General features: G+C 43.4%; 1 protein-coding gene across 2 annotated transcripts in view; it reads right to left on the bottom strand.

Annotated features, from left to right (window-relative positions):
* FOXO3 (forkhead box O3) overlaps positions 1-23099 on the bottom strand; it is a 125528-nt gene that overhangs the window by 7580 nt on the left and 94849 nt on the right. For both annotated transcript variants that reach the window (XM_034991749.1, XM_034991750.1), the window contains one exon: positions 10587-12022. In XM_034991749.1, coding sequence (XP_034847640.1) covers positions 10622-12022 — 1401 coding nt within the window. In that variant the 3' untranslated portion in view covers positions 10587-10621. The remainder of the gene's footprint in view (positions 1-10586; positions 12023-23099) is intronic.

Raw genomic sequence — 23099 nt, 5'->3', positions numbered from 1 at the left:
TCATTCTAAGCAGAACAGGGCATTAGCCCTGAAACCAGGGGCAGGAGGCCCACACTGAGACAACAACAATCCCCAGGCCAAATAAACATTCCCTCATCAAAAGGCCCAGAATCTTCAGGGAACATCATCTTTCAAAAGGAGATGCACTGATCAGGACTCCTTCCATTTCTGCAGAATGAGCATGGGGCTCCCTGTGGCACTAAGTCTCGGCACTCCCTGGGGGTCTCCCAGGCCATGCCTCTCAGCCTGCAAGGGAAACCTTGTGTGCTTAGAAGGGAGCCAGGAAAGGAGAGGCCCAGGTTCCGAGGCAGCTCTGACAAGGACAAACATAATGAGGAAATCCCACTCCACAGGACAGAAAGGTGACCTGTTTTCTCTGTGATAGAAAGCAAATACATTATAAAATATTGTAAAAATATAAAGAAATCTGATAAATGTTGAAGAGAAATACAAGCATTCTTCTTTAAAAGAAACACCAGAGGGGCGCCTGGGTGGCTCAGTCATTAAGTGTCTGCCTTCGGCTCAGGTCATGATCCCAGGGTCCTGGGATCGAGCCCCGCATCGGGCTCCCTGCTCGGCCAGGAGCCTGCTTCTCCCTCTTCCACTCCCCCTGCTTGTGTTCCCTCTCTAGCTGTCTCTCTCTGTCAAATAAATAAATCTTTAAAAAAAAAAAAAAAAAGAAAGAAGCACCAGAATCACCATTCACTAGGAAGACCTTATGATTAAAAAGAGTCACAAAGAACACAGCTCCTTATCTGCCTTAGATTTTTAGCCATTCTTTGGTGACTCACTGTTTGCAAATGTTTATCTGACTCCATCAATGACGGCAAGAATAGAGGGAGCACTTTAAATGATGACACCAGCTACTGAGCTGGGAATTTAATGATACTTAGGTTGGGTACAGGTGTGGTGGGTTTCAATGAAGCTCCCCCATTCTTAACATTGTTTAAAATAAGATGTTTAAGTATGCTGATGCTGATTCTAAGTTTAAAAACACATCAGATTTAAGCAAAACATTTGGAAGGAAAAGGAAGCATACAGCTGAAGGGAATTATAGTTATCACTTTGCAGTTACTAGGCAATAGGCCAACTAACAATAAATATGAAAGTGCCCCCCCCAAAAAATGTCCTGTCCCAGGTGACTTTCATTAATGGGGAGAAGGTCCCCTCTCTTCCCCCCCTGTGCCCAATAAATAAGTTTGAAATCAGACTGTTGATACAAGGAAAATGAAATGGGGAAGCCAAATGATGAGACCTATTCTAAAAATATCTATGGATGCTGTCATCTGGTCTCTGGTGAGAGTAAGTCCCTCTATAATCTTGGCATCTGTAGGGAAGACAAGTTTCTGCCTAATTATCACCACTAAATCACATGATGTTCTAAGAAAGGGCAACGCCTCCAAGAAACTCTACACAAAACATAACAACCTCAATCAACTTTAATCTGGGAATAAAACATAAAAGTTCCTACTGCTGTCCTCCCACAACTTAACTCCACTGTGACAAACGTGGATTTCTCAGCAGTGTTTTATCTTCTTGGCACAGAGGAAAGGAATAGGACCCTAATACCAAATATGACACAGAAGGAAAACAAGCCAGTAGCATGAAACTCTCGCATCCACAAATCCATGAAGGTTATCCACTGCTTTCCTAGCTAAAACAAAAGATGTTTGGAAGACGACTGCCTGAAACACAAAATTAAAGTGAAACACCTATTTTCCTTACTCTTTAAACATAAAGATAATTTAGGCCAAACCTGCAATCCCCAGGACAAGCTGGGGACTAAATATGGAACATTTAGGACAGAAAAGGAAATGAATCAATGTTCACTCGATCTGACAGGGAAACCTCATGTGGAGTTCAGAGAACAGGTGTGGGCTTCAGACTATGAATGTTTCCACCCCTGAGGAGAGAGCAAAGAAATGCCTGCCTGCCACCATCTTTGCTTTGCTCCCAGAGGGATCTCCGGGACACCCAATCCATCACGAGCCACAACCATTTGCCACCATCCACCTAGGCTTTTGGAGCTGGTGTCACCCCAGGAAAAACGGCATTTCTGTGGATCTAATTCTGGAGAGCCAAAATGGTGGCAGTTCCCTTGGAGTCCACCTTCACAGCCAAAACACGGAACAGCTCAAGAAAACACCTAATGGGTACACCACTTCAGCTTAATTTGGTAATTTTTCAGTATCTCCCAGGTTGGAACGGGAGACAAAGACTTACGGAAGCACCGGAAAGCCAGCCCGGAGGTCACTGTGGCAGCAGGCGCCTGACAGATGAAAATCTAGCTCTCGGCCTGCAATGCTGGCCAAACAGTGCCATCCTCCAGGACTGCCAGAGAAGGGGAATGAGGTGGTGCAGCTCTATAAAAATACATTTTGACAAATGCTGTCAACTTGCCACTTTAGATACTGAATAGCTTATGAGGGAAACAGGATAGGTATGGAGGTTTTGGCCGGCTGGAAGCCAAATTTGTATTCAGTTTGAGGAGCCTCAGTAAAGGAAAGTCAAGTTTCTAGGAAATGTAGTCCATAGGCACAGATGCCTTTTTAAAGGTTTATTTGAGAGAGAACGTGCGCGCACGTGTGCACGTGGGAGTGGGCGGGTGGGTGGGGGGGAGGCAGAAAAGAGAAGGAGAGAAATCTCAAACCAACTCCCCTCTGAGCTCGGAGCCTGACACAGGGCTCGGTCTCACAACCCTGAGCTCATGACCTGACCCAAAATCAAGAGTCAGATGCTCAACTGAATGAGCCACCCAGGTGCCCCTCAACTAGTAAGATTTTTAAAAATTAATTTAAAAATTTAAAAAAGTATTTAATATTTACCTTCTCCCATCTTTTCTGTATATCCTACCATACACATTCTTTATTACAAGGACCAAAATTAACAGTCTTGCTACTCTAACTCTCAGATTGCTATCACTGCTTTAGTGATTCACCACTTACAAACAAGAGGGAACTGTACGGGAAGAAATGTGTAGAGCCATAAACCGTGACCCGAATATCACATGTTTATGTTTGCCTGTGTGACTCTTCACTGCATTTACTGGCGGGGGGAGGAGATGATTGCAAGTGTGCAGCCACCTCCTCAGGCTGGGGACGCACGGCATCCCTGGGACTTGGGACTGCAAGTGTAGGTCTAGTGTGCCAGCCCGTCTAAGGGCTCCACAACCAGCAGCTACAGAAGAAAAGAGTCTCCAAAGTCTTCTTTTCCTGCTTTAGATATACAGGGTTTTGAAGACCATCTAATTTTTCCACAAGTGATTCTGAAATTGAAAACACAAAAACAGCTGTTTTAGTTCCACAAATAGACCAGACCACTCATCCACCTGTAAGGTAAGACCAGGACATGCAGGTGACACAGGTGGTGGCCAAGAAGCAACAATTCTACCAGGGCAGCAGAAGAAGGAAACCAAGGAGGGAACTGAAAGGAGGGTCTCAGGGGTGGTTCCAAGATCGACAGGACCGCCCTAAGCAGCCTGGCCAGGAGCGTAGACCCCAGGAGTGAGGTATGGGAGGCCCTCATGTCCCTGCTCAGCCTGGTTAAGCGCATGGAGCTCCCTTCCATGGGGCCCCCTACCCCAGCCAGCAGGCGACCTGAACCGAACGAGCTGGACAGAGAGTGCTTTGGCTTGAGGCATTCAGGCAGCAGGCATAAGGGACACCTTCTACCATATCTGTAGGTATGTTGGGCTGTATTGCTTTCTGATCATTTCTGAACATACAAATGACCAATGGAAGTTCCGATTAATTACAGTGGCAACGTATACGTGGAGACCCACCGGAAATTAATTTAAAATTTCAACCTCATAACCTCTGGCCTTCTCTTCTTGGCCATTAAATTTCCTTAAGGAGTCAAACAGTCCACACAGACATGAATACTTTAAAAAAAAAAAGAAAGAAAATCTTATGATCCAGACTTCTTTCATCAGAGAGAAAGAGACAGAGGAAGAAGGGGAGGGGAGGAGGGAGAGAGAAGACATCCTGATTCCCAAACCTTCAATCAAACCAAGACTGGCAATTAACATTTTATCCTCCAGAAACACTGGGATTACCTTCTGAGGTTTCCATGACTAAGTAATTCTCGTTTAATAAATGAATATCATAGATTTTAGCCAAAAAGAGGTTATTAAAAAGAACAGGAAATCTAGAATTATAGAGTACAGTCCACATCTATTACTGGGGAAGAAAAGCAAAGCACAAGACTTGCACCCAAGCACGCAGTTCTTCAGGAAGTGGACGGTTTCAGTTCTAAGGCTGGTCCTGCTTCTTTGGGAGGAAAGCTCCTGGAGAAGAACAGCCCATTTTCTCTGGGTTTTCACTGAACTTACAGTTGGAAGAGATCTTAAGGGCACAGTGACCACATTTTCTGAATCCCAAACTGTGTCACATTAGCCAATAAGGGGGTAAACCACCGGCCCCAGGGGTGGGGGTGTCCATGGCCAGACCACTGCCAGCAGCAAGCTATTTATTGTGTGGCAACTTTCAGCTCTCAAGAGAGCCCTAGGAGGGCTGGAACAGCTCTTTATTTCTCTGCTTTATTTCTGTGGCTTGGGATGGGCTGGCAGTGAGAAGGGGAAGATCGGATTTCTAGGCTCCCTACCAGCAGGAAGAGGCTACACTAAAAGGGAGCAGAGAAGGGGCAGGGGGAGGCTGTTCCCTCCGCAAAGTACTACCACCCTTTGGATACTGACAGACACCCCAAGGAAAGCTGAAGCCAGACAGCTAGGACTTCTCAGACAATCCTTTAAAGATGCTAAGGAAATACTCTGGGTACCACACACAAATCTCCTCATTCCATCTACGTCAGAAGTTCCCTGTTCGTGAAACAATAGTTTCTCTCATGGGTACCTCCAAATTGGTAGGCAGGACTTCTAGGGGGCATCCAAAGTTTCACACAACAGCCAACTGCTATACCTTTTTAATAAAAAGAAACCAGACTCATTCTAGTTTATTGAGGAAAGTACTTGTTCTTTCTGCCAACAGTGTAAGATTGGCTTGGCTGCCTCCCTTATTCTGTATTAACCTCTGGAGCCACTGTCAGTAACAATAAACATTAAGTAGCTCTTTAAAAGTAGCCAAAGGACATTAACCCATATAAGAGCTCTGTGGGGTAGGTCTCCATTTTAACCCCATTTCACAGATAAGTAAACTGAGACTGAGGGAGATGAGTGACTTAACTCTGACACATAGCCATGAAAATGGCAGCCTTCTGCTACAGAATCCCACAGCTCCTCTGCCCTACCACACAGATGATACTTAACTTGGAGTGGGTTGTAAGGCAGGCTTTTTAAACCCACGGTTCCCACCAGAGCAGAACCCCAGTGACAGCGAGCTGAAGTGGGTGGCTGGTTCATGTCTTTAGGGGTTTCCTTAGAACATGGGTCCTATGGTTTCTTGATCAAAAAGGATTTGACTCAAGATATCAAGTAAATTTGGGAAATACTGCAATCCTATACTAGAAGGTTCATAACATATATTAAATTTTAAGGCTCTGATGGGGCGCCTGGGTGGTTCAGATGGTTAAGTGTCTGCCTTCAGCTCAGGTCATGATCCCAGGGTCCTGGGATCGAGTCCCGCATAGGGCTCTCTGCTCCTTGGGAGCCTGCTTCTCCCTCTGCCTCTCTCTCTCTCTCATGAATAAAAAAAAAAAAAAAAAATTTAAGGCTCTGAGAAGCCCGACTGGCAACAACCCTATTTCACTTTGTTTAACATGGTATTCCTCAAACTTATTTGACCACAGAATGCATTTTCAAAACAATGAATCATGGAACACTATATCAAAAACTAATGATGTACTGTATGGTGATTAACATAAAATAAAATTTAAAAAAGAATGCATTTTCTACTTAATACCCATAATACCTTGAGGATCTAGTATTCTGTGGAACACTGAGAAACACTTATGGGACCTCTAAATATCAGAAGTGTCACACTAATTTTCAAAAAATTTTAATTCATTTTAGTTTTTGGAACTTTAAACTTCAAAACAATCTGGAAGTTGGGGGAAAGCAATGTTTTTACATCAAATGAACACATCCACAAAACCAGGGTGAAGTGGATGATGTCTCTTATAAGGTGGGGAATCTCCACTTGGAATGAAAATCCAGTGTTAAAACATGCATCACCAAGTCGGGAAAAGCAAGCAGTCAGCAAACATCCTTCTATCTGCCCCAGGAACAAGGCAGAACCCTGGCCCATCTCTCCACTGACAGCACAGAGGTAGATCCCGACAAGCCCCTTTCTCCCATCTCTATAAAGAAAGGGAAGACTGTGAGAAGCACAGGTGGCACCTGGGGGAAGACTTTACTTGAGAAAACGTTATTTATGAGATGCTGAATATTGAGCATTATGAACCCTGGAAAAAGAAGCATTTAAAGGAAGCTTAAAGTTTACAAGAATTCCCAGTAGTAATTCAGGTGATTTTCACCCCATTTATTCATGCTCCATATAAGCTCTGTGGCCAAAGAGACCTTGCAGAAAGCCATTTATAAATGCAACTGCTTGAAGTAAGAGTCACTCAGGCTCTGTCCCTGTGCCCCAGAGGAGCAGCCTCAGTGCTGGATATCACTGCTTTCTAGGGAAAAGAATGTGTGTAAGGAGTGTACCAGCCTCTGCATAGAAAACCCCTTCACAGCTGTTGTCAATTTTCCTTTACTGTTGTCAACACTAAAAAGATCCGGACAGCCATTCTCAATGAATGACAGTTCAGACTTCAGGCTTTTTTAAGGTAAGAATAAAGATCCCTGCAAATGCAGAATTCTTGAGACGGGCATATTGTAACCACAGACTAAGACTACAGCCCCAAGTGCAAGTAACAGAGTATATTCTCCATGCAATACTTACAGATTCATACTTATCATACGTTACATTGCGTAACACAGAAATATCTACAACAAGAAAAAAACATGATACAAATAGCCTACATTGCCTGTATTTGGTTAGAATTAGTCCTATTCCCCAGCATGAATACATAACAGAATCAGAGCATTCAGATATCAGTTCAACAAGTATCAAAAAGTTGCTCCTTTTGGAAAGTAGCCTAAACATAAACTCCATAACATAAATGGCCTCCAACACTAGATCCTGACGTTCCCACACTAGTATACCACTGTTTCTTTATAATTCTGTACCATCACGTATCTCTTACTAGGGCCACTTCACAGACAGAATGTTATGTTTCGGGTTTAAAATTACATCTACTATGCACTTTTGAAACTATGATTCTATCCTCATCTGACAGATGAGAAGCCTACTATTGTGAGAGACTCACTGGTGATGTGCAGAAGCAGGGAGAGAACTATACCTCCGCTCTCCAGCTGGGCCTTTTCTGGTTGATGTCTTCCAATCTTTATCGCAAAGTAGTTTAAAACTAAATACAGGGCTGCTCCCTAATGGGGTCTCCAAATGCCAAAAAGATGAAGATGAATGAAAGAGCTTGTGAACTTAGGCATCTTTTGACCTCAAAACAACAGTGAGACTGAGGCTGCCCACCCTCTGAGGAGACACACATCAGACACAGGAGGGCTTGCTGGGAGCTTGGCCTTGCAACCACACCAGCTCACAACATCTCTGCTGCCAACTGGCAAGTATGTGCACCAGGCTGTAGGAGAGAAGACAGTGCCCTTCACACCCCAGTAGCTGGCACTCATAAAAAGGTATGGTTATTTTTTTTTCTTTTCCAGATAGGTCAAAGGATTTTACACATGGTCTAAGATGAATGACGTGTGTGAAACACCCAGCCCTCCAGAGGAGCACCTCTCCACAGCTCTCTAGCAAGACTGTCTGTCAACTGGACAGAGCTGCTCCATTAACTCCACAACCAGAGGGCTCTAATTTAGGGTCACATGACCTTCTGTTAGGCCAGGAAGGGAGTCTGGAGAATACCATGACTACTAGTGGAAAAAAAAAAAAAAAAAAGAAAAAAAAAAAGCCAAACCAAAAATGTCTTGGGAAGCTGGGGTGCTTAATTTGGGAGAAGGGAGGTCTGAGGTGGTGACCTCAGGCCGGTTTTGCAAATTTGGGAGAGTCACAAGTTTAAAAGTAAAGAATATACTTCAGGACATTTGTGCTCCTGGCTGGTTAGAGGAGTAATTCATTCCAAAGCAATATGGAAATCCTAAACTCAGACACCAGACTCCCTCAAAGCCCCTGTCGTCTTTAGGATGTTTCTTCTCTTGCTCTGATCACACTGAGCTGGTTTACTTACCTTCAGGAAATTTTGATGACTTTTCATTCTTAAATGAAGAAATATCTTCTCAAAACAATCTCCCCAAAATGTTCTGAGAACGTTAGGGCATAATAATAAAATGCATTATCCCAAAAGTAGTTCTTTATCATCCAAATAATAATTCATTAAATATGCCTTAAAATGTATTTACATCTCCCTCAAAATATTTTTTTTTTTTTTTAAAGATTTTATTTATTTATTTGACAGAGAGTGAGATAGCGAGAGCAGGAACACAAGCAGGGTGAGTGGGAGAGCGAGAAGCAGGCTTCCTGCCGAGCAGGGAGCCCAATGTGGGACTCGATCCCAGGACCCTGGGATCATGACCTGAGCCGAAGGCAGATGCTTAACGACTGAGCCACCCAGGCGCACCCTCCCTCAAAATATTTTTATATAATCTTTCAGAAGTATACATACACAAGAAAGGTCTGCTATTGAACTACATTGAAAAAGTAGGTAAGAATTGATAGTATGTTTCCTTCTGAACTACCTCTTCTCAATGAATTAGAAAGTAGCCTCCTTACAACTACACCAAAATTAAAACTTACTTGGGTCATTAGAAGCCACAATCACATTCCACTTCTTAAAGGAAGACAAACTATTTATTCTTCTAAAAGCCAAATATCTGTATTTCTCAAGGCCAGTCTTCACCAGTCTGAGTTCTGGTATGGGACTGAACTGGCTGGCATGCAAGCATGTCACTCTATTTAGCTTCCATTACAGTCTTTTTACCATCTCAAGGGCTATTAAATGACTGAAAACAGATGTCTGAGTTCCATTAGGGGCCTGCTTATGCCTGGGAAAGCTGAGAAGCTTTAGCATCACAACACTCTTGACATTCCCCTTTCTACAACTACCCCGTGAACTGCACTGAGCTCACCATAGGAGACCCTTGTAATTCCTTCCCAGGGGCAGAGGGTTAAACAAGGCTCAGGTTTTAATGGCTTTGAATCCCATTTCCCCTTTACACCATTTAAAGAAGGGTGTAAGAGCCTTGCCGAGATGTTTTTAAAAGAGGAGCTGGGGCACAGAACAGTCTTTGAACATGGGTAGGGTCTGGGGGTACGAACCTGTCAGAATACCCAGTGCTCACCTTACTTCTTAAGGAGAGTTTCAGGGCAAGCCTGTGTATTATCTGCTCCACTGGCTCCAGTTCAGAGCGCTTCCTATTTTTTTCTACCTAGAGAAAATTAGGGAAAACTATCACAGTTCAAGACATTCAAGAAATATGGATTCTGGGTCCAGCTGTGTGACCTCTGGCAAACTACTTAACCTCTCTGGGCTCCCTGCTTACTCACCTGTCAGTCAGTTATGTTTACCTAATTACACTACACATATTTCAGCCCACTGCAGTTTTACAAAGCACTTTCACATACTTCAGTGCATTTGATTCTTACAATAACCCCAAGAAGTGACAAGGGGGTGATTATTCTCATTTTATAAAACTGGAAATTGAGGCTCAGAGGCTAAGTAACACACTCCTGATAGCAGCCAGAAAGTAGCAGAAGTGGAACTGAACCCTTGATTTCTGATTCTAATAAGGTATTTTTCTTATCACATCATGTGTGATCTTTCTGGTTCCAACAGTATTAAAATGCCACAATTTAGAAAATCTCTGCTCCCATTCCCAACCCATGTCACTGTTTGGAACCTGACCTCACTTAGACTTCGGGGAACAAGAAGCACATGAGCAACTGCTCTCTCTCTCTCTCACATAAAAACTGTTTTCAATTTAATTCTTTTGCTCTTTTAAATGCATAAAAGCTGAACACTAACCAATAAAGACAATTAGTACTATGGTGAAGAATCTAACAGACCTTGCTTTTGGTGGAAATAGTCATGCATGAAGGAGTCCAGAATATATATTCTACAGTTAAATCAGAAGTACCTGCAAACTGTTACTTTACTGGAAAAAGATGAAGAAACCACAACATCGAAGATCGACAATGGTAATGGTGGACTTGAGAGGCTAAGAAGGTCCTCTGGTTGGGTCCTTAACCTTGAAGTTTGTGTGACCTAAGGTCCCCCTCCCTCCCCTTCCATTCTATCCTCATCCATCCATCAAGTAGGGAGACCTGTGTCATGGGTAAGCGAGGGTGACTGGATACAAAGAAGAATGAAATCTGTGAATGTGTGTATTTCTTTTTACTCGCAGTAAAATTCCTGAGCTGTCAGCAAATTGTGGGGAGGGGCACCTGATGGCCCTGTTTGACGTGGAGATGAAATGGCTGGGAGCCACGTTACCACTGCTCCGTGGTTCTCAATTTCTCAATGTGGAGTAAAGTTCAAAGTAAATAAAAGTCAGCCTCCCCCCCATCATCCCCACTTTGTTATTAAATGCCATAGCATTGGGCACTGACCTGCTTTGCCCACTTCCCCTTTCCTCAGTGATCCTTCAGCCTGGCACCCAGCTCTGAGATGAGGCCTGCTTAGCACCAGTGAAGTTCCCCACGTTCAAACCAACAACATTCTGTGTGGAGATGAGGGAATCAAAATTAAAATCCAACCCATCAGCATCCATGAGTTCGCTACGGATAATGGACTCCATGTCACATTCCAAGCTCCCATTGAACATGTCCAGGTCCAAGTCGCTGGGGAACTTCTCATGGCCCATGACGGGAAGGTTTGCACTAGTTGAGTACAAGGAGGAGCCTGAGAGAGAGTCCGAGAGGGTTTGCATAGACTGGCTGACAGGAGACTGTTGCTGGTGTTTAACTGACCCAAGGCTGCTGGAGTCGCTCAAGCCCATGTTGCTGACAGAATTCGACAAGGCACGGCTGCCACCGAGAGCGCCCTGGGTTTGGTGCTGGTGGTGGAGCAAGTTCTGATTGACCAAACTCCCCTGGTTAGGCTGGGCGGCAAAGGACATCATTGGGTCATTTCGAAGCATCACGTTCCGGCGGGAGTTCTGGGCAGACACAGCAGTGCTGGCCTGAGACATCAAGGGGTCTGACTGGGTCATCATGACATCGCTGTGGCTGAGTGAATCTGAAGTGAGCAGGTCCTGGAGTGTCTGGTTGCCATAGTGTGACATGGAAGAGAAGGTAGCTGGCTTGTTCTCTTGGATGGTCTGCATGGGAGACTGGCGCAGGGAATTCAGAGACGAGGGTCCAAACACTGTGCTGTTAAAGGAGCCAGTTGGAGAACCCAGGCCGGAGCCCTTGGTAGTATATGGGAAGCTAGAGCTCCGCTGCATGAGCCCTCCAGTGGGCGATGGCTGGGATGATGGGAGGGTGATGTTATCCAGCAGGTCATCCATGAGGTTGTCAGACAGGCCATCATTCAGATTCATGGTGCCCGCCATGTCGGTCAGCCGTGGTAGCTCCACGGTGCATGGCTTACTTACAGAGGGTGAGAGGCTAGTGGAGCTGCTGTAGAGCATGGGGGAGAGTGGTGCATCATCATCCTGGACATCATCCAACTCTGTGCTCGCCAAGATGGGTGACAGGCGGCCGCTGACGGTGCTGGCATTGGAATTGGTGCGTGAGCGGAAGTCCGTCCACGCATCCAGCTCATCACTGCTGCGTGACGTGGGGCTGCCAGGCCACTTGGTGAGCTGGGAGGGACTGTCATCTGCTGACTCAGGGGCTGTCTGCAGGGCTGCCTTCTTCTTGGCTGCACGGCCACGGCTCTTGGTATACTTGTTGCTGTTGTCCATGGACACAGCCCGCCTCCGGGGTGCCTTCCCGCTCTTTCCCCCATCAGGGTTGATGATCCACCAAGAGCTCTTGCCGGTCCCCTCATTCTGGACCCGCATGAACCGGCTGTGCAGTGATAGGTTGTGCCGGATAGAGTTCTGCAGAGAGAAAGGAAGATGCAGAATATGAGACAAAATGGTCCAAAATTTAGGCACCCAGAAGAGGTAGTTAATCAGACTCATTTTGGGGCTGGGGGACTCCTTAACTTTGGAGGTTTAAAAAATTAAAAAAAAGACAAACATTTGTATGATATGCCCCCCACCCAAGTTGGAATTCAATGACAACACTGTAAATGGCCAAGTTTGGTATTTAGGAGGTGGGAGATGGTTTCATATCCAGGAGATGCTGGACATGTGTAAAGTTCAATGATGTTGTTTTCCCCAAACTCCTAAATTTTGTTGTCCCTTCTATAATTCTATTTCCTATACTGAAGTTCACACTTATAATTTATTACCATAGCACTCTCTCCCTGCACTTTGCAACAAACCTCCCTGGCTCTCTAAGGGTAATTAATCACTTGGGGGGGCCATTTTGTTCTCTTATGGTTCCCTCCTCCACTAATTTAAGGCAGCATCTACCTGTTCTTAACCACGTCTATAAAAACTCAGAACTGGTGTGAACTGTTACCGATCCCTTCTATGACTCCACCTCTTCTTGCCATAATTTCACACCTGTCCAACAGGCATGAGAAAAAAATGGCAGAGTAGGATTTGCTGAGTTGACAGAAATAGGCAAGTCTTCCATTCAGAACAATTCCAAATAATTTATATAGATACCCCCCTCAAGGCAATGATCTGAGCATAGTAACTTCCTTCCAAAGAGTACAGCATGGAAAGGAGGGGAAAAAGTAACTTTACAGTGGAGACACAAACACTATCTCAGGTGATCAAGGTCAATATCAGTAAGACTAAGTCATGTTGATAATATGCATTCTTGATGTGATGAAAATGGCACCCTCTTTTGTAGTCTTCCTTCTAAAACCCATCACACCAGTCTAATTATGAGAAAAACATCAGACAAATTCCAATTAAGGGACATTTTAAAAAATGCCTGCCTGTTCAGTGTTCCTCGAAACTGTCAGACCCATGAGGAACCTAAGGAAGAATGATGATTAAATGTAATGTGTATCCTGGATGGGATGCTGGAACAGAAAAAGGACATTAGGTAAAAATGAAGGAAATGTGAATAAAATATGGACTTCAGTTAATAATAATGTATCAGTATTGGTTCATTAGTTGTGACAAATGAGCCAAACCTTAGATTAAGGTAAGATGTTAACAATAGGGTAAAATTGATGTTGGGTATATGAGAACTCTCTGTACTAGTTTTACAACTTTTCTGTATATCTAAAACTACTCTATATTAAGGGTAAAAAAAAAAAGAAAGAAATAGGGCAAAATATCTTCAAAATCCTAACAATTGCAGCCATCTTGCAAGATCCTCCTCTTGGCTTGGTAGATAAGCCTGGTTGGCTGGGATGACCCAGATCCAGTCCTATCTCTGCCACTGATCAACCATGTGACCTTGAACAAATCATTTAATCTGTAAGCAACAACTTTACTTCTCTATCTTCATTATAGCCATAATAACATCCAAACCATCCCTCCCTGACAGGGATGATGTAAGAATGATATATGATAATATACTTCAGGAACCGGTCATGCTACCAAGTCAGGGTGTTTTCATTGCTATTATAGAACACACAGTACACATGGTGGAGAGAGCTCATCACCTGATGTGGCCTCATTCTAATCCGTAAAATGCCTCATGTGCAGTAAAAGAGAGGAGCTGATGGTATTCTCCACATCTGCAACAGCACCTACAGGCCAGATGAGTTTTTATTTGTAAGTTAAAGACAAAAGGTATTTCCTGATGCTGTATATTAAATACAATCCTAAAAGTTACCATAGTTTTTAAAAAATTGGCAATCACTAACTGTATTTATGTAGAAGATGCAAATACATGTGTTCCCCCAGAATGTTTTTAGAACATAGAAAATTAGCAGGATTTTACCATAAGCAAATAAACCGTGTTTCCCATATTTATGTTCCCATGCAAGGAGGGCCTACAGCTCAGGTTGGGCAATGAACATTTGCAACCATGGGTCATATGCTGGCATTTCTATGATGGCCATAAAGACACATTTGAGAGAAAAAAACAGGGAATATGCTATGCTGAGTATCTGATGAGACAAATGTTGCCCAGGAGACTATATACTCTGATTCCCTTCTACTCTTATGGTTTTTGAAAGAATAATGGCATCTCTACTAATGGTTCAGAAATCACATTTCTTTAAAAAGCAAAATACTTTATAAATCAGATATGAAGCATGCTTTTGAAATTCACTCTGCAGGGCTCAAAAAGCAGGTAAGTGCAAGGTGTTTCTACTATCTGAGTACTCAGATGACTAGATCTATTAAATAAAAAACTTAAACTTCTTGGTGAAAAAACAGGAAGGTTCTGAAGCTCTGTGGGAGCAATGTGCAACCCTGGCCAGCCCACTTAGCTCTAGATTTTGGAAAGAGTTCATATCAACGTCTAGGATTAACAATGACCCATCTTATGTACTGGGTTACCCCCCCACTCCCTTACAAAGCACTTAGGAGGGGCGCTTGGGTGGCTCAGTCGGTTAAGCATCTGCCTCCGGCTCAGGTCATGATCTCAGGGTCCTGGGATCGAGTCCCCATTTGGGTTCCCTGCTCAGCAGAGTCTGCTTCTTCCTCTCCCTCTGCCCCCACCCCCCGCTCGTGCATGCACATGCATGCACGTGTGTGCTCTCAAATAAAATTAAAAAAAAATAAAAATTAAAAGCACTTAGGGAACAATACACATTTTTAAAAAGATATTTATTTTAGAGAGAGAGAGAAAAAAAATATAAGCGGGGGAGGGGGAGAGGGAGAGAGAAAATCTCAAGCAGACTCCCCACTGAGCGCTGAGCCCAACAAAGGGCTCAATCCCAGGACCATGAAATCATGACCTGAGCCAAAATCAACAGCTGGACGCTTAACCAACTGTGCCATCCAGGTGCCCAACAATATATACATTTTTTAAATGTATTTTTACATTTAAACTCTAAACCTGAACCAAACAGGAGGAAAAAAAAAAAAAGCAACACTAAAAAAACTCCAAAATGCCCTATGTGAATTTTCTAATGGTCATCTATTACTACAACTCTAAACCTCAATGTATGTGTATAATTTAGTAAAATTTACAAGCTACAATTGGTTAAAATTTGGAGACAGAAATTAAGCTTCTGGAAGGGCATGTGGTAAAGAGGCTGGCATACCCACATCTAGGATCAGAACTGAAGGGTGTCAGGGCCCAGGTCCCTGATCTCAAGGGTTAAGAAATGACAGCCAGCCTATTAGAGCACTGCCAGTTACTGGGCCATAACTTTTAGATTCATGGTCTCTAATCCTCATAATAAACCTGCAAAGTTGGTAACAGTACCCTCGTCATATATATGAAGGCTCAGGCTGAGAGATATTAAATAACTTAACACAAGGTCACACAGCTAAGTGTCTATATAACCCAGAGTGAAATTTGTTTTCCAGAACCCAATCCAATGCTTTTACTATAACTTTTCACAGCTTTGTCACCAAATTATTTAGAAGTCATTGTTTGAGCTATTTGTGCCAACTTAAAGAAACATTTAAGAAAGAAGGATATAAAAGGCACAACCTTATTCTGCTCAGAGAAAAAGCTTCCCTCCCGGGGAGCTTGGGTAGCTCAGTCAATTAAGGGACAAGACTCTTGATCTTGGCTCAGGTCATGATCTCAGGGTTGTGAGATGGAGCCCCGTGTCTGGGCTCTGCGCTGGGCATGGAGCCTGCTTAGGATTCTCTCTCCCTCTCCCTCCGCTCCCCAGGCCCCTGCTCTCTTTCTCTCTTAAAAAAAAAAAAAAGATTCCTTTCCAAAAAAGAAGAAAAAAAGCACAACATTACTATAATTTTGTTTATGAAATAGGGATAATAATTTGATGGGTCTTTTCTAAACTAAATTTTTTTAAGGAAGGTCTTTCAGAAGAACCGATCTGAAAGTGAAGGCTCACACAGCCCATGTTTGTACTTGTTTACTAGGTGGCCATAATAGCATTCGCTCTAGGGAGAGCACAGTGGTCACCATACAAACCAACGTTAACTGCCCTTAGATTCTGAAATAAAACCTGACTTCTTAAATTGGTGATTAGCTTCAGTTTCCAATCTTTGCTCAACTCCTGTTTTAGAGGTTATTAGTAGCAGGATGCATGCCCTAAGGCATATTACCTACACAACACTGACAGGTTCTTCCAGTTACATTACTAAGACAACACAAAAGCTGCCACCAGCATTGTGACAGTCCCCTATCTCAGCAGCCCTTATCCATACTGGCTGGTCAGCTTTCCATTTACAAAATCCATGATCTGAAGATGGGCCACCGACAGAAGGCCAATGAATAGGGCCCCTCTGTCCATTTCCAGTTCAAATGTCCCCTCACCCTAACAAGGTCAGATGCCAGGAATGTATTCTGGTTTTCCTCACAGGTCATGATTCTAATCACTAGTTTCTCTACCTAAATTTTGGAAGCAGGAAAAGGTAAATAAATAAATGCCAAATAAAATGTCAGAACTGCAATGTTTCCCCACACCTTCCCTGATAATGAAAGTTAATGGTGATATGATTTCTACAAGTTTCAAATAGCCATTCCCTCATGCAGTCCCAGGAAGGAGAAGTGGGATTTATAAAAACAGACAAGCCAACTGTAAAATCTTCTTAATGACCTATCATTTAAGTTCTCTAAAGACCTCTGCATTAGGGTCTGTAAATTAGTTTCCAACGTACTATGTGTACTTTAAACTATAAAACCACCACTAGGGCGCCTGGGTGGCTCAGTTGGTTGAGCGACTGCCTTCGGCTCAGGTCATGATCCTGGAGTCCCTGGATCGAGTCCCACATCGGGCTCCCTGCTCAGCGGGGAGCCTGCTTCTCCCTCTGACTCTCCCCCTTCTCATGTGCTCTCTCTCTCTCTCATTCTCTCTGTCTCAAATAAATAATAAAATCTTTATAAATAAATAAATAAATAAATAAATAAATAAATAAAACCACCACTAAAAATAGTCTATGGTTTTCGACTAATTCATATATCATACCAATCTATATTTCTAAGATTTTACATAAGTTTGGGGATTGGGAGCTGAAGTAAAGCAGGAATGGTTTGACAGGACTAGAGTGATTTTTCTAATAGACATTTTGAAATACCTTGTGAGGCAAGCCATTATTAATTGGCTGAAGTACTAGAGATACATTTTCATTAATGCTGAGGTGATAAGGTAAATATTAACAACCAGGACTTGAGCACAGGCCATTCTGTCATCACATTTACTTACTAAAGGAGCCAAGAAGCTACTACAATCTCAACCCAAAATCATGTGAAGAGTTCTGGTTATTTAAGTCCACTCCTAAGAAATCCAGATACTGATGAATTATAGGAAAGCAAACATCTTCTAGGAAGCAAACTTTAGTGTCAGGGACAAATATGCCAGTTTTTCTCCAACCTGGCCCAAAGATTTAGAAAATCCTTAAAGCACCTCTAACAGAACATGTCTGAAGAGAGAGCAGAAATAAGAACACTCTTCATCCCACTTCATGTCAATGCTCTTTTACAAAATGATTTACACCGAAGCAAGCCCTGTACCAGACAGAAATGCTTCTACATGTAGTTAAGTAGTAACAGAACTGGCAAACCTGTGTTCTATGTGATTGCAGCTGCATTTAGTGGCCTAATCCTTCAAGGAGGTATGTGCAGGAGGTGTGTGAAGGAGGGAGCACCAGGGACTCATATTTCACAGTCACGATGACTGGGGGGCCACAGCCTAGAGATTTCTTTACCTGGCCCTCCTTGAAGAAATTAGCATAAAGATGACTGTACTTATCAGAATCTGTTAATTACTTTTCTTGCTATCCTGCAAGACAATCTTCTACTGTAAGATACATTTATTGCACACAGTCACTACATATGTGCACACAGTCACTACATATGTGCCAACGGGTTGTGAAGACAGATGAACCCAAAACAGATGAGATGAGGTGACAGAGAGAAACTGCCTGAAATGAACAAGTATTCTCCACTGATAGTTTACAGAGTGGATAATTCACACATGCAATTTAAGGTGGCGAGTGGCTGGGGGGGTGGGGTGGGTCGGGAAGCGTGATGCTGAAGGAAGACTACAAGCTTTGATGTCAGTCAGGTCCGGGCTGGAATCCCAGCTCTGAAATTTGTCCAGTGACCTTGGGCAACTGAATTAACCTCGCATGCCCCTTTCATAAAATGAGGATAAAATTACCCTCCTTGCCTAACTCTAGGATCCTCGGGAAGGTTAAATGAAATTACGCATGCAAAGTACCCACTGGAATGCCAAGCACAAAGAGGCTCTCTACTGTCAGATCCCACATACGGAAGCAGTGACATCACAAACGTTCACTTACTGTTTTCCGAGCATCGTATAATTTAAGCCAAAAGGTGAGAGGGCAGCTCCTTCCAGGAAAAGATTTCACACTCTTAAAAGTATTTCAAAGGTGCCGTGTCAGTCGGGAGTGACTGGTAATTTCCTAACTGTTGCTATCCTATGTCCACTCCAGCCCCCTCCAACCCATGTTTACCTTGTGGGGACTGTCCACTAACCCAGACGCCAGCTGCATGTGCTTCCCCTGGAGCACAGAGAGGGTTTTGTCTGGAAGCAACATGTGGTATCAATTTATCTTTCTCAGCAACGGCAACAAGGAATCCACTGACTTTAAAAATAAAAAGGGAGTTGTATAATTTAACTCTTGAAGGCCCCTGCACACCCTCCTTTTTATAAAGACAACCCATCCCTCTCCCTCTTTTTTTGTGCAGTCTCCAAAGCAGCAAAAGGTGAGAGGCTGTCATGGCTGTCAACTCCTAAGCCAGACCCACTGCCTCCCACCAGGCAGATTGTAGGCATCCACCTGGTCCTTCTAAGGGATTTCAGTGGGGACAATCTGCAAAGGATTGCCTTTAGACACAGTACTCATCTACCTTGTACACAGGATCAGCATTTCAAGTAGGTCTCACTGCTCTGACTTGTGGGCAATGACAATTCAGAATGAGGCTGCCAAATGCCTGAATTCTAATATATGCCTCTCCTTAGCAGGAGATGATAAAGGTCACGTGAAAAGCCCAATGGAAACCACAAATCACGAGGAGACCCAGGGGGCTGTATGCCACTGCAGAGTAACACGAAGATACAGCTTCAGGAGAAGGCCTGGGAAGCTGCCTTTGATTTATAATGACAAGCTCTTTCAAAGGCAGTTCTCTGGACAAGGCCCTGACTTCTCAAGTATTAATTCCTCCCCCTGGCTGCCCATTAGAATGGTCTGGGGGAGGCTTTACGTACTCCTGCCCCACTCCTAGAGACCCTGATTCAACTGGTGTGGGTAAGGGCTGGGTAGAGGTACATTTTTAAAGCTCCCCAGATTATTCTAATATGCAATTAGAGCTGAGAATCACTGGAATTTCCCCCTTACCTTTCCACTGACTGAGATGCTAAATCCAACCTAATAATCCCTAGTCTTCCCGGATCTGGTAGCACAGCATAGTCGATGTCTAAATCCAAGTTCCCCCCATTTAGAAAATAAGGGTGAGAGCCGGGGCTACAGATTCAAGCTGCGATTATATATGCAGAGTAAAACAGATCAAGTGTTCAGGCCACTGGGATCCAGATATATTTTTTCTTAAAAAAAAAAAAAGGGGGCGCCTGGGTGGCTCAGTCGTTAAGCGTCTGCCTTCGGCTCAGGTCATGATCCCAGAGTCCTGGGATCAAGCCCCGCATCGGACTCCCTGCTCTGCGGGAAGCCCGCTTCTCCCTCTCCCACTCCCCCTGCTTGTGTTCCTGCTGTCGCTGTGTCTCTCTCTGTCAAATAAATAAATAAAATCTTAAAAAAAAAAAAAAAAGGCAAGGGAGAGGGTGAAGAGTCCTGGACCTTGCGACAGTCATCTCATTCTGTCCCATGCTACTTCTCCCCCCGGCACAGATAGGCATGGACAGAAAAGAGATCATGTGGACATGTGCAAAACTAAGAATTGATATAGGCTGAAGAAAGGATGAGTTGGGACAGTAACTGATCCCTATAATTTTCAGGAGCCTCCCTGAAGTAGCATGCAATCTCATACAATCCCTTTCACAGCAAATTTCACAGCAATCCCTTTGCCCTTCAAGCAAAATGCCAAAAAGACAAATTGGGTAAAAATTATTCCTGAAAAAGCCATACCCCAATCGTGAGGTACTTATTAGCTCCCACTGTTAAGAATACAGCAAAGTATTACTTAATGAACTTCCCTGAGGACATAGTCAGCCTCAAAAATAACAATCACATACTCTGTTTCTCATTCCTTCTCATTCCTCAACTGTGCAAAACACTACAGCATTACACTCAGTGCAAAGATCCTTGGGTGGACGCTGCTGGAAGCCAAGCAGTGCCACCATCTGAGGGAGAAGTGTGAGGCTGGTCCTCCCTATTAGATACCGGGAGAGTCGAGGTTTTAGCTGGCTTATCTTCTTCTACTAGATTTTGTCTCCTTTGGGGCTAACTTGTCGTTCAAAAGCAAGAACAGAAAGTTGATAGCATAAAACAGACTAGAAATCAGAAACAGTTATTATTTCTGACAATATGGAATACCAGCTGTAATAGCCAAGCAAGCCTTTCAGACTGGGAAGAAAACTTAAATAAACATTCACATAAAGGATTGTGCAATCAACCCTGATGTGTAAGACAAGTTCCAGGCTAGCTCTACTCTTACTCTTGTCTAAAACACTAAGTTTAAACCATTAAGGGACTTATTTTAAAAAGACGATGTTCTAAAATAAATATTGTCAGGAACTTGGCTGAAGGATTAAATTTCCAACTAGAAACAAGATTTCCATTAAATTTGCTAACAATAATCCTCTACCCACAGAGATCTCTTTGAAAACTAACATTTGTTTCAAGTTTTTATGCAGTAAGTGACAGGTTCTGGTATCTCATTAGAAGGAATAAAATAGGGGTGCCAGGGTGGCTCAGTCGGTTAAGTGTCTGCCTTCAGCTCAGGTCATGATTCCAGGGTTTTGGGATCAAAAGCCCTGTGTCGGGCTCCCTGCTCAGCAGGGAATCTGCTTCTCCTTCTCCCTCTGTGTGCTCCCACTCTTTCTCTCTCAAATAAATAAATCTTAAAAAAAATAAGGAATAAAATAACAATCATCTGATAATCAGCATAATGAACCCATTCTCTATCCAAGCAAAATGAGACACATGAGGCTTTCTTAGAAGAGGAAGGGCTGGGCAGGCAATCTGTCCTGTCCTGCCCCCCACTGAAAAAGAAATCCTAGATAGGAAGAAAGTTCTCTTGAAGAGCATGAAAAAGACAGCAACCACTCCACTGCAGTTTTGCTGGGTTTTCTATGTGGGTTTTATTTTCATATTCATTTTTTTTTTTCATTTAGTAATCTTCTTTTCAAGCTCTTCCACAGCTGTTTCTGTTCTTGGAGGGCAAGAGGGAACATTCCATTCCTTACAGCCAAACCTGCACTTCCGGCACAAAGAGAACCCTGGCAGCCTTGCAACCTCTTGCCCACACCCACTCCCTGCAGCACCCTGCCCCTCCCCACAAACCCTCCTACTTCCAACCCCCTGTCTGTTCTCTCCAGACTGAGGGAGAAGCAGCTCAAGGCATGCAGTCAAGAGAATGACAGTCCCCAGAAAGCCAGTCAAAGTTACAGCATTTGGCGGTCCCTGCTCTCTTCTTCCAAACTTCTTCCCCGATGTTACTGAATCCACTTCCCTTTCCCACAAGGGGCTCCGCAAGCACATGCTACATAAATTCCCTGGTAAGACCATGCATGACCAGCCACATGGAATGGATGCTTCAAAGGGTTAAAAGCCATGAAGTTGCAGAACAGACTCTGCCAAGTAGAACAAAGGAGAACAGAAATAGTTTTACTATTAACATAATTTTCACTTAGATTAAAAAAAATAAGGCCGTAAATTTTTCCAGTTTGAAAATTTATTGTGGGTGGAAATAGAATAAAAGGGCATTGGAAATACATGACCATAGTTCAGGAATACATCAGAGAGTTTAATCACTTTCTTGCCATTATATAAGTGATCAGAGCAGAAGTTTAGTAAAATGTAAACTGGGGGAAATGGAGAGGGCTGTAAAACCCATCTAGTAACAAGCAGCTTTAACTTCATAGTGAAAGAAACAAAGGACCAAAGAGATACAGGGGAGTGCCTGAACTCAATCAGCTAGTAAGTGGACTCCAAGCTGAGACAAACTCCAATCTCCCAGCCTTAACGTATAACAGTAATACCCAAAACAACATCAACCCCGATGTCTGGATTTCGATACCAATGGAAGGGATGAAGTGCTGGGAGCACAAAGCATGGGGAGTATCTTCCACCCACCCACCCTCCAACTTAAGTCTGCCTTATTTTACAGTTTGAGGAACAGAAGTCTGTCTCCTCCAACACATATCAAACTCTTTACAACCAGTTACCATATTATAGTTTTAGCATCTAGCATGGGGCCTGGTACATAGTAGGTGCTCAAAAAACATTTGTTTAATCAATGAATTGGTGGGAAGGGGGCAGCAACCATGAAACAAACCTGAATTATACTCTGCAATGTTATCAAACATAAGCTCAGTGAAAAATCCTCACGAGTGAAGATGGAAGCAAGCATCCATTGTAAAATGTGAAGTAGCAAGTCTCTCCCTTGAGTGTTAACTTCAATTATACAATCCAATTTCCAAAAACCAGACGACAGTCTAATTAGTAGACATAAGGTTCTCTATAATAAGAGATGCTAAGAAGGGCAAAATGACAGCGTGTGAGTGAGCTACTTGGTGGAGCAAGGGCTTGGCGCAAAGGTCTCACGTCCATCTAGGGAGAAGAGCTGACTCCTTACCTATCTTGGGATGCTATGGGGCCTCATTACTTGGTAATGAAGTTGGCCCAGAGCCCTCAGAGGCATACTCAAAATCACAGATAACACACTCTGGTACTAAATCTCCTCCAAGGCACATCCAAAGAAAAACAAGAACAAGGAAAATCCAACATAAGAGTCTATTTCACCTGCAATCTGAAAGAACTTAATGTATTTGATATCTGCCGGGGTCAAGGCTCTGTGCTTGACAAATCTAAT

The sequence above is a fragment of the Mirounga leonina genome, unplaced genomic scaffold (genome assembly GCF_011800145.1).
Source record: "Mirounga leonina isolate KUSES-001 unplaced genomic scaffold, KU_Mleo_1.0 Mir_53, whole genome shotgun sequence".
NCBI lineage: Eukaryota > Metazoa > Chordata > Mammalia > Carnivora > Phocidae > Mirounga > Mirounga leonina.
This window is presented reverse-complemented; position numbering and strand designations above follow the sequence as displayed.